This window comes from Colias eurytheme, chromosome 6 (assembly GCF_061535395.1).
Source record: "Colias eurytheme isolate Ceu_HAF_F1 chromosome 6, ilColEury1 Martin Lab GWU primary, whole genome shotgun sequence".
Taxonomy (NCBI): domain Eukaryota; kingdom Metazoa; phylum Arthropoda; class Insecta; order Lepidoptera; family Pieridae; genus Colias; species Colias eurytheme.
Window position 1 is genome coordinate 6433589 of NC_142985.1, and position 12837 is coordinate 6446425.

A 12837-nucleotide genomic window follows, 5' to 3' on the forward strand; every position below is an offset into this window, starting at 1 on the left:
TAATAATATATCAAAATCTAGGAAGTGACTACCCAAACGTATGCTTTGATAACATAATACATTATTGGACCATATAAAACAAACACAAAATAATTTTTTAATATTAATATATTAATTATTGAAGTAAAATGTAGCTTCATTAGGGTTCCGTAGCCAAAATGGCAAAAACGGAACCCTTATAGTTTCGTCATGTCCGTCTGTCCGTCTGTCCGTCTGTCCGTCTGTCACAGCCGATTTACTCGGAAACTATAAGTACTACAGTGATGAAATTTGATGGGAATATGTGTTGTATGAACCGCTACAAAAATATGACACTAAATAGTAAAAAAAAGAATTGGGGGTGGGGCCCCCCATACATGTAACTGAGGGATGAAATTTTTTTTTTCGATGTACATACCCGTGTGGGGTATCAATGGAAAGGTCTTTTAAAATGATATAAAGTTTTCTAAAAAACATTTTTCTTAAAGTGAACGGTTTTTGAGATATCAGCTCTCAAAGTCGTAAAAAGTATGTCCCCCCCCCCTCTATTTTTATAACTACGGGGTATAAAATTCTAAAAAAAATAGAGGTGATGCATGCTAATTAACTCTTTCAACGATTTTTGGTTTGATCAAAGTATCTCTTATAGTTTTTGAGATAGGTTGATTTAACTGTAATTTATTATATTTGCTGCTACGGAACCCTTTGTGCGCGAGCCCGACTCGCACTTGGCCGGTTTTTTTTTTAACTCACTTCTCCACCCGTACATCTAAATATGCCACACGGGATACCAGGCAGCGCTTCGAAGCGTGGTTTCACAGTGTCGGTGGGTAGATTGTGTCCATATTTACGTGCCTAATATGGAAAAAATCGACACAAAATTTAAATCTTTAAAACTTATGTAAAATGTGTATAATCAGACATCAGTGCGTAATCGTAATTAATTAAAAACATAATCTTAAAAATTAAAGAAGACTGATAGATACGGGATTACCAATGATTATTTAACTACGTTATTGGTTGATATAATTATCGGTTTTTCCTTTAACATCATAATATTAAACATACGTCATAAAAGCTGCCAGATTTTGGACTGCTCGTATCATTGCTACCACCTCCACCAGCGCCGGATCCTTCTCCTACATTAGCTCCAGAACAATATGAAGCTGTCGGAACCGTATGTTTTATTACAAAGAATTTGGATGAAAAAGATAATACTTTATGTTGCAACATAGTGGAAAAGGGTTTTTATTGTTACATCATGTGTTTATGAAATTAAGATTACTAAATAATTTAGATCTGCAGATGCTTTACATATTTTAGTATGGAGAAAAGTGTCAAAATTGAAAGATGTAGCATGTGTGTAGCATGTCAGATCCGTGATAGAGCAAAGAAAAATATCTTGACAGGTTAATTTTTTTTCATCGTAATACAGCTGGACATCCTACAAAAAGATGAAGAGCCCACGACGGCAAGACCTTCGTTATTTTATAAAAGTTAAAAGTTTCTCTCACAGAACAGTAAAAACAAATAGAAGTGTGATGTGGGCGTGGCCATACATTGAAGAAATAACTGACATTTCTTATGACATAATATTATCTAACTCACATTATTACCATTAAGATTACCATGGACCAATATACATATTGGTTCATGTTATTACTTAAAAGTGTAGCAAATATGTAATAACCTGCTAAAAACATTAGTTTACTTTAATTATTTAAAAATAATGGTATAATATAAGTAATAAAGTTATTACTTATCTTTTAAGAGGACTCATGTTGATGGAATTCCACAGACTTTTTAATTATTTTGAGAGTTCGTTTTTCTTTTTCTTTCGTTCGTTTTAGTCAAGTTGTTCACACCTGTACGCACCTGTACAAAGCCATACTATTGCAGCTATACATTTTCGTGAAAATATAGCCCGTCTAGGAGCCCCTTTATGGTGCCGGTAAACGGGCTACAAAAAATGCATCTTGCTGGCAATTTTAATTGACCAATATATATCAGTATAATGAATAGCAATAATTTAATCTTTTAAAAAAAATATTCAATGCACAGGTAGTCTAATAATTATAGGTACAGCATTTATGTACAGTGCCACAAACTTATCTGACCCGGTGGCAAAAACTGGAACTACGTGCCGCCATTTTGAAATGTCACATTTTCACAGACTTTTCATACGGAATATTTTGTTTATATAAAAGAAAGCGACATCAGTGACACTGTCACCGGGTCAGATAAGTTTGTGGCACTATATTTTCTGATAATATTTTTACTGTCAAAAATTATCGACATTGGATATTATTCAATGACGCCTTTCAAAATCAAAACCTATTTTACAAACAGATTTATCACAGATTTATATATATTTACATAGTTACCTATTTTTAACTTTCATTTCATGAACTTAACTGCTCATGTAAATACCTATTACAATCTGGTTTTTAACAAAACATTCAATTCGGTGAATTTTAGCGTTATTTTGCAAAAAAAAAAACCACACGTAGTCCCCCGTCCGAGTCGAACTGACACCGTCAAATTTCGTGGAAAATATTCAATAGAGGTGAGGTTTTATGTGGGTTTTAGTAAAAATTCGGTTTTTTTTTCTTGATTATAATTATTAAAAATTTTTTGGTATAAATTTCATGTATAAATATGTACACGTTTTCCTAACAAAATGCGTTTTATGTGCAAAACGGGGTTGATTTGTATGTATTTTTTTATGTTTAGGCTGTTCTAAAAATAATGAAAAGTAAACAATACACTGTTGATTATATCCTTGAATAGGTATCATATATTTTTCAAGCGCGCCTTTTCGCTCAAGGCAATCGTACCAACAGTTTCCTCAACAAAATTCAATATGTATGAGGTGTTTTTCGGTTTTGACCATAGGATCCCCTTAAATTTATTTTTCTATTCTTTATAAATTTATACACATAGTATAATATAAATAAAATAACTTTTGGCTATCATCATATTTTATTCTTAAATTTTAGCAAAGTTTCATAACTAAAACTGGCAGGCCCGCTGCAGCTTCCTTTTCATCATCTGCTATTGTCCCTCCAGCTTTCGAAGTAGAACAACCTGGTAATTATTATGAGATAAGTGTAAGAAGTTTTATTTTTTCACCAGTATTGTAAGCACCAGATGTATTAGAACCGCCACCGCCACCCGTTAGCCGATTGCGTCCAGGTTGTATACCCGGTGGTGCCTCAAAACAGTCAGCTTTGCAAGGAGCATCCCAAACACAGGGCGGTGGTGGTTTCCAATGTACACAACCTGGTCGATTACAAACTTCTTTTTCAGCTTTTATTTGTGGTTTTCGAGGACGACCACCGGGTCCTATTACGACATCATCCGAATCTACTTCTTTATCGTTAAATCTATTGAGTATACTTGCTAAAGTTGTTTCATCAAAAAGAAAAAGGGGCGATATGCTATCAGGCTGACTAGTAGCGTTGCAGCAGCATTTATCTTTGTCGTAGCTAGGGGTCCCTTTTGATTGAATAATATTCGATTTAAGTGAACACTTACAGCATTTATTTCCGTTTTCAGTTTGAGCTTCAGGCATTATTCCTTTTAACTCACACACTATGAACCTCTTCCCTCCACCAGATGGGCCACTGCTATCTGCAGATGCCCCAGAGCCACCAGCTTGTGCTCGATAATGTGCTGCTAACGGAGCAGGATCCGCAAGTCCCCGCGCACGCGCTAGTTGGCTTGGAGCACATAAGGGGTCAGGCAGAACTAGACACGCTGGTTCCCCTCCGCATCCGGTTCGCCTACAATCATGTTGCAAGCCATTGCGTTTGATGCAGTGGCAACTGTAATACATTATCCCACCACGAAGCTCACGACTTTTCGTTCTTTTGAGTTGATTCTCTTTCTCATTCTTTTTTTCCGTGCCGCTCTCCTCTGCTTGAGGATCTGCATTGTTAGATCTACCTTTCTGCAAATAAATTATTTTATTTTTACGTTTACGTTCAAAGAGTGCCCCCACAGTCCGCCGTGATAATGAAATAAAATTACCGATCCTCGCAGCAGTCAGTGAGCTACACTAAGCGTTAGCTACTACCATTGCGATATCAAGTCGAAGTCACTGAATCGAGTCACGTATGTCTTCCCAGGAGGCGGGCGGCGCACGCACGGCGGACAGGGCGGCGGGCAAGGCTTCGGACAGCAAGGGCCGTCCCGGCATAAATAGCGAATCGACCCTTGTTGGAAGAACTGGCAATCTTGCAGGCCATTGCGTTTGAATGCTGACCTCGGGAGGCACTGAAGCTGTACATAATGTTATGTTTAATTATAGATTATATTGAATAATTAAGAAATTTCTAGACAGAATTACCTTATGAAGAAAATAATAAAGTTTAAACGTCTACTTTGTGTAAGTGCAATATATACTAACTGGAGGCCCGCAGTCTTCATATTTGTAGCATACCATTGGTCCACATGGCGAACACCTGTAATATTAAATACATAGGTAATATCATTAAGTACTTCACCATATCTGAGGAGAATTTTGCATTTTCCTGTAGTTTACTTACATTTTGTAGTCTGTTATGATATTAATTAAGATAGGAGGATTCGCGGGTTTAGTATTTTACAGATTTTTATTTATTTTAATATTTTAAACTTTTATATTCACTTGTAAATTTAGATAAAAAAAAATTGTTTATAAAATTTTTAACAAATCATGTGCATTTGTCGAAAGACAATAATCTTCTGTCAGTTTCGTCGCTTCTTTTTCCAAATTTCAATCGAATTCTATTTTTGAAATGTATATGCCAACAGAACATTCAACAAAGCATAAAGGTATACGCCGATACCGCATGGTAACATAATAATTTTCTGATTCAATTGCTATATTTTCGCATTTTACAAATGCTATATAACGGTTCCGCGTGTGGATTAGCACGATGTTTATGACAAGCTACGCTCGCTGGTCCACAAAGCGGGGCAGGTAGAGCTTGGCAAAGAGGGGATGTTTGACAACCGCTCCTGCGGCAGTCATATTGCAAGCCATTACGGCGTAAGCAGTAGCAGTCTGTGTACAGGATTCCACCTCTTAGTTCGCGACTCTTGCATGACTTCAGGGGTGCACATGGTTTATTGCAGCCCATAATAAGATAATTTTATTTGGAATTCAAAATTATTAAAATGCAATTTTTATTTTACACACTGGAATTTTGAAACAAAATAATGTAGATTTCATTCACTTTCAGACATATGAAAGTGAATGAAACCCATTTATTTAAAACTAGTAATCTAGATAGCCATGGTTCTTATTTTACCATATTTTTTTATACAAGACATTTATTTATTTACCTATTACATAGGTTTAATAACAATATAGTTTTGTAAGGCTATTTTAAATTATTGTTGATTTATGTGAATAGTAGGTATTCTGTATTATATTGTATTCCTTGTTAACAATAATATTGAGTACCTAGAGGTCGAATAATCAATAAGAGGATATTATTATACTTTAGCTATGTCTGTTTTGTACTCTTTGACACATTGCACAGGCAAACAATGATGTTAAAAGTAGCAACACAACATTCGATCTTCAAAAACGGCGCTCAAACGAACTCACGAACATAAACTATCGTGAGAAAGAGAGGACTGTTGTAGAATGTGGCTAATTAGCCAAATTTCGGCGTGCAACATCATACCAGTTTAATCGGGATCAACGCTTGCGTTTGCAATTCATCAACTTAAAGAGTTAAGAAACTGAAAATCTAAGTTAGTAGTTAGTACCTACTAGTTAGAGCTGGCGCGCACGAGCAACTTTGTCTCCGCATCTATTTTGTCTCTCCCATCAATTGTATGGGGAGTTGAGTCGCTACGTGCGCGCACTTTCATACTAGCCCATGGGTGGAGAGACAAAATAGTTGCGGAGACAAAGTTGCTCGTGCGCGCTTGCTCTTAGTAGTTAGTTATAATCTTGAAACTGCATGATGTAACACAACCTTTAGTTTTTACTTAACGTACGTAACATAAAACCTTTTTTCTGAATAATTATTCAAAAATTTTCGTTGATGAAGAATCTTCTTCCATATTTAAAAATAATTCTACTATAAATAGTCCAAGAAGAGGCTTCAGTCGTCAGTTCAGAAAAATCTCCGGCGTTACATAAACCTAAAAAGTATTAAAAAAATATCAATAACTTGATAAGTACAAAAATACTCTTCAGCTATAAATCTAATCTGTTCTTCCATAATACAAAATGTAAGTATACTTACATTTTCTATTATTACATATCTTTATATCTTGCAATTTTATTTGTTCCCTCAATTGCTTTCTCTGAGACAAATCTTAAGAAATTGTGAACTATGAACAAAAAATTTCAGCAATTTTTTTTTTACAGGTGCGGACCTTGCGGTGGATGTTGCGGCGGCCCCTGCTGCGGCCCATGCTGCCCTTGCATAACCATCTACACGTGCTGTACAAAGATTTGTTAACCGTGGGCATTAAAGGGTGAATCGTCGCCGCCAGTCTCATGGAGGTGCTTCGACCCCCTTGTGTTCCGTCTAATCGATGCCGTTTTGTCTAAATAAATTACAAAATATGTAACACTGTTTATTATTTTTAGCACACCGTAATATTCAAACGAACACTGACAATATTCTAGCAGTTCTTGCAAATACGAAGGCTGTAAAACTTGCTATATATATATATATATATATATATATATATATATATATATATATATATATGATAAGCTATATTATAAGCTTTGGTTAACTCTGAATTCTGATCATCTCTGATTACTGATATTGAGTGAGTCACCATGTAGTGGCAGAGAGTGGGCAGTGGCTATAGTGGCCTATTGTGGCCTATATTATAGAGAACGGTGATCTACACCGTGATGTTTTAATTTGCGAAACGATGTGGGAAGGTCGAATGGTCTCGGCTATTTTGTGTAAAGATCAAGGTAAAATCGAATCGTCGATTGATAATAATTATTACGATGGACCAAAAAAGATTTATGACATAAAATTAAAATTCAGATAGAAGAATGTACTTAATACGCTCATCTGTTAAATAGATAAAACAATTTCATGTAGATGAGCTTCCAGCCTCTGCTACAATTGAGTGCAGAGAAATGTGCCGCTTTCCTCGGCAGAGCCGCGAGCTTTCGAGGAGCTGCTCTTTCTCTGTAGGCCCCCGTCTGTTGCTGACGTTTCTAGAGTTAGGGCGTTTGTCCACTACAAGGAATTTTACGGTCCGGCATTCCGATTTTTTACGGTCCGGTATGGCACGCCATTAATCTATATACTAGCTTGTGCACTATACGTAATTTTACTGTCCGACATTTTACTTTTCCCTATTCCGGATGGTTTTTTGTGTCTTCGAGTCGCTGTAGGTATAATTGTTTTCGAATGCCCACTTGCTTGGATTTTACTGTTTTTACTGCATATGCCAATTAAAAGCAAGCTCTTGTTTTACTTTCTTTTAGTTGGCAATGAGATTTGAGAAGTCGGTATTGTTATTTTATATACATTGACCAAGCATTGACCTATAATTATTATCTAAGTAAGTGTTGGTAAGTTAAAGTTCAAGGGGGAATAGCTTTAGCTCCTCGTCACCGATTAAAATAAATAAGTGAAACACGCATATTAAATCTCTTACGGAACTTTACTTTTTATTATAACGAAGTAATATAATATTTCACCTTCTATATTTTTTACTCGTTTCTTGTAAAATGCAAAAACAATCATTTATGATAGCATTATACCGCCAAACTTCCTTGAACTGTACCGCACTGATCCGAGTAAAGACGGACAGGTGCACAAGCAATTTATCGGTTTTTTCATGCCACACCGGACCGTAAAAAATCGGAATGCCGGACAGTAAAATTCCTTGTAGTGCACAAGCGCCCTTACCCGAAAAATATTTCATAAACCTACCTGGGTAATATATTTTAAAAGCGGAAAGTAAGGGCCGGCGCCCACTGCCGGCACGGCACGGCATGGCACGGCAGAGCATCCCGCGGCGTGCAATGGCATCCCGCGGCGTGCAGTGGCATCCCGCGGCATTCAGTGGCATGCCGTAGCATCCTGCTAAAAGCCCAGCCACTCTGGCATCCATCAGTTTTGCTCCGCGCTAATGCTGCATAAGTTTCAACCTTATTTCAACTAGCTAGTAATCTGGGGGCACGGTAGTGCCCCCGCCAAGACAAGCCAAGCGAGGCGCACGGGCACTACCTACCTTTTCTCGAAGCGCTTCGACGTTTTTTTGAACCCTCATAACTTGGGTTTGGATTATGCTAGATCAACAAAATTTTCGGGATATATTGTCAATATCGGACTTATTGAACATATTAAGTTTTAATTACATTAGCTTTTATACTTCAGATTTTATTTATATCTAAAAAACGCTAATTTCGTCACTGACTCACTGATGATCATCAAAATTCTTAAGGTATTTCCTAATGTCCTAGAAAGCTGAAATTTTGTATGTAAGCTAGTATTAGCACACAAACAACAAAAAAATTATAAAACTTGTAACTTTCATCCCCCAACCCCTTAAACTAGGGGATGGGAGTTTGTATGAGACCTGGGGCCTTAGACAAAGTAACAATTACAAAACGATAACGAAGTTAGAAATCGCAAAAATGTATGGGATTGACATTAGATAGACCACGTGATCTAACGCGGCGTATGTCAATCCCATACATTTTTGCGATTTCTAACTTCGTTATCGTTTTGTAATTGTTACTTTGTCTACTGGGCCTGTAATTTTAAATTAAATTTTGATGACGCTAGAGGTCTAATCTAATAATCTAAAACTTGGTTCCCCTAGATATATATATGTATAGGTACTCCTTGTTAAAAAAAATATTGTTACAAACAACCTACAAAAAGAAATGAAATCCCACCAAAAACATTTTCATGTAAAATGTTGCCAAGACGAGCCCATATGACTCGCACTGTCAAAAAGTTATCAGATCTCATGTAGAGCCAAGCTTCTAACACTACACGCCCTAACTCTACAAGGCCTAACTTCATAAACTCTACACCTTAGTCAGAATATGTGGCTTGGCCGTTCGTTACTACAAGAACTATTGTATAACACAAAAGTAATGAACAGTGAATTAATTTTTCACCTTACGCCGATGTGAATGTAGCGAAATGGCCAAGCCACATATTTTGACTAACGTGTAGAGTTTGTGAAGTTAGGCCTTGTAGAGTTAGGGCGTGTAGTGTTAGAAGCTTGGCTCTACATGAGATCTGATAACTTTTTGACAGTGCGAGTCATATGGGCTCGTCTTGGCAACATTTTACATGAAAATGTTTTTGGTGGGATCATAATTACTCGACCCCAAAGTGACGCATACGCCTCGCGGGATGCAATGGCGCGCCGCGGCATCGCTTGGAATGAAACAGCAAGACACGTCATGCCACCGCATCCCGCGGCGTGCCGCTTCATGCTGCAGCATCCTGCAACACGTCGCGGCATCGTGGCATCGAAATAAAGTAACTTGAATTCTAAACTGATTGAAATAAGATTCAAAATAACCTCATTAGTAATAAAAACCTCTGCCCTGCCATGCCATGCCGTGCCGGCAGTGGGCGCCGGCCCTAAGGCATCTGGGTAGTAAACATACTCGGGTAATCATAATAATTGCTAAAATAATCACATAGGGGTTATATTTTAATTAGATAGGAATTTTATTATATTACTAGATTTCCGCCCGCGGCTTCGCCCGCGTTTTCAAAGGAAAACCCGCATAGTTCCCGTTCCCGTGGGATTTCCGGGATAAAACCTATCCTATGTGTTAATCCAAGTTACCCTCTATATGTGTGCAAAATTCCATTGTAATCGTTCAGTGGAGTCATTTGACAAGGAAATAGTATATAGAAAAAATAAACTACCTAACGAATTTACAACAAATTCTTTTCTACACCACCTTTAGAGAGAATGAGCTATTAGTGTTTTTATAATGTGGATGTTTCCCAACTGAGAAACATCCACTATCCTTATCATGGCTCCACCTTGTCATGTACATATAATTCGGAAAATGAGTTCAGCCGGCGAATGTTTCGATCTTAATTATTAATTATGTTATCTAAAACCTGTAAAATAATAACTATCTGAGATACATTTTCGAAGGATTTGCACTGAGAATAGAAAATAAGACTGATGAAAATCAAATTAATAATAATAAATGATAAATCTTTTATTTTTTACTACGTGAAACGTTTTTTGAACTGTAAACCATATATAGGCGAATTATAACCTTAACCACCGTGACTCTATGGAGCATAACCACAAACTTTAATTAGGCGTACTAATGTTAGTAAACCGTTACAGAATTATTTTTATAATTATTTACATATAAAATACTATAAAATAATTTATCTTACTTTATAAGAAACTGCTTTGCAATGCTAAAAAATATTGTATAATTGCTTTGTTGCATAACGTTACTCAGGCAAAATACTATCTAATTTAATTTCAATGATGTATCTTATTTATATTTATTTCATTTTTAGGGTTCCGTACCCAAAGGGTAAAACGGAGTTAATTTTATCTAATTCTTATTTTAATTGTACTAGATGTCTACATACAATTATTTTGTCTTATGTGTCTTATATTTAGACTAAAAAATAAAAATACAAAAGACATTAAAGATAATTTAAATTTAATTCTTTTTCTGTGATAATTTATTTAAATAAATAAATAAATAAAATCTAAACCCTACACCTAAAATCAACGTTTCCTTAATTGTAGGTAAGTAGATATTTACTTGTAAAATCGGGAAGAAGAGTTCAAAAACGCTTGCGTTTGCCAAATTTGGAGCCAAACAAAAAATAAAATCAATAATACCTTCATACCAAAGGTTTGAATATCTGTAGACGAGTTAAAATATTTTTTCTTCATTTGTTCTTTCGGTACGCTACAATTACTCCTAGAAAAAAATCCTGAGTCAAATTTGCTTGTATCTAGAGCTATAAAAAATGTTTAATAAATAATAAAGTCATAATCGTCACAATATGGCGGCAATAAATAAAAATTTTGAATTAAAAACACTACGAAAATATATATATTATATTTGAAACGCATTTCAATTTTTTTAACACAAAAGGAAAAGTAAAAGAGGTAAAAGTATTTTATACCAAGAAATGCGGTGCACGTATCTGCATGTATCCTTTGTTGAAAGTTTTCTCCTTGTCGCAATAAATTTGCAAGATCGCCATGAGAAGAGTGCATAATTCAAGTCATGGGTAAGTAGCTTTTATATTTATTAATATACATACTAGGTGCCTACTACCTAGGTATTTCTTACCGATATAGGTATTTTTCATTTTGAGATCATGGACGTATAAAAAAAGACGGACGCCGTATTACGAACAAAAAACGTGAAGCCACCATAGTAAGCTAGCGATCGTGTAAAGACAATAAACACGCACACACTCTCACCATAGTAAGCTAGTCGGCCGCCATTACGTCGTGAACTACCGATTGATTAACTGCGTCACTGTTTCACAAAAAATATTTAAAATGCCGTCTTGCGTGGTTAAATGGTGTCGCAACAGTACAATTTTAAATAACAAAACACAAGGGATTACATTCCACAGGGAAGCAAGTTATTTCTTTTATGTTTTAATGACAAAATTATTACGGCAAAATTTATAGAAAAAAATATAGCCGCCATTGTCAACAGGACAGCTGTTGCCATGGCAACATGGCACACACACATGGATGTTTCGCCGCCATTACTAGGCTTCACTTAGGCGATATACCGTCCGTCTTTTTTTATACGTCCATGTTTGAGATATTATTAACTCAGGCCCCGGAGGCCGGAACCACAGACAATAGAAAATCTATTGTGTCTGGGACGGATCGGGCTGCTTGGGGCTCAATGGGTTATCAAATAATTTACCCAATTACCTATGTGGATTATATTTTAACTTGAAAATTTAAAACAAAAACATGTAAAAGTGTGTAAGTATATTATATACCTATGTAATTATAGTATAACTAGCGGTCCGCCCCGGCTTCGCCCGTGGTACATATTTACGTTTTCTCTACATAAAAACCATCCTCGTACTTCAAGGAATATAATAAAAAAAGAATTATCGAAATCGGTTCAGCCGTTCTCGAGTTATGCGCTTACCAACACATTTTGCGATTCATTTTTATATATAAAAGAAAGAAGATAAAAGCTGCTGTCAAGTTATGGAACTCTTTACCTTTAAAAATTAGACTTGCTCCTTCCCTTTCCTCTTTTAAATATCAAGTTCGTAACCATTATCTCTCAACTGCTTTTGATTCGGATTAGAATATTATATTTATGTACCTAGTATTAGTATTTATATATATTTTTTTTAGTTATATAGTTACTACTATTTTGTATGTATTTGTATGTAGAATATATAATATGTATGTATGTGTGTCTTTAGTTGTATTAATATAATTATTTTATTATAATGTATAGTATGTTGTGTGTATCTTGTATATGCATTTTATTGTATTATATAATTACTTCTACTCAATCTAATAATTTTTTCTTCTGTTTCTCAATTTATTATCTCGCTTCTTTGCCTTCTCCCCGTGGTTGCCTGGCAGAAATCACTGCATAGTGATAAGGCCGCCCTTTCTGCTTTTGTTTATTGTAAACTGTTATTTTATGTATCTGGTTTATTGCACAATAAAGTGTAAAATAAATAAATAAATAAATAAAATAAAAATGTATCTATCAGAATATATTGATTATGTATTTTTAAAAGAAATCAAATAAATTGCCGTACTTACCTAACTACAACTTATGCAAATTGCAATACACGGCACGGGCCGGGCGGCACCGTTATTTATAGGCTAATTTTTGCATAAATTCAGTATGTA

General features: G+C 35.6%; 1 protein-coding gene across 1 annotated transcript; it reads right to left on the minus strand.

The window, feature by feature from the left end:
- Positions 1-2974: 2974 nt before the first annotated feature.
- Positions 2975-6418, minus strand: LOC149907713 (uncharacterized). The gene is made up of 4 exons (XM_090102543.1): positions 6351-6418; positions 4391-4445; positions 3517-3931; positions 2975-3066 (listed from the first exon to the last, which is right to left on the minus strand). Exons 1-4 carry the CDS (start codon positions 6416-6418, stop codon positions 2975-2977), a joined length of 630 nt encoding a protein of 209 aa, XP_089958669.1.
- Positions 6419-12837: the final 6419 nt, after the last annotated feature.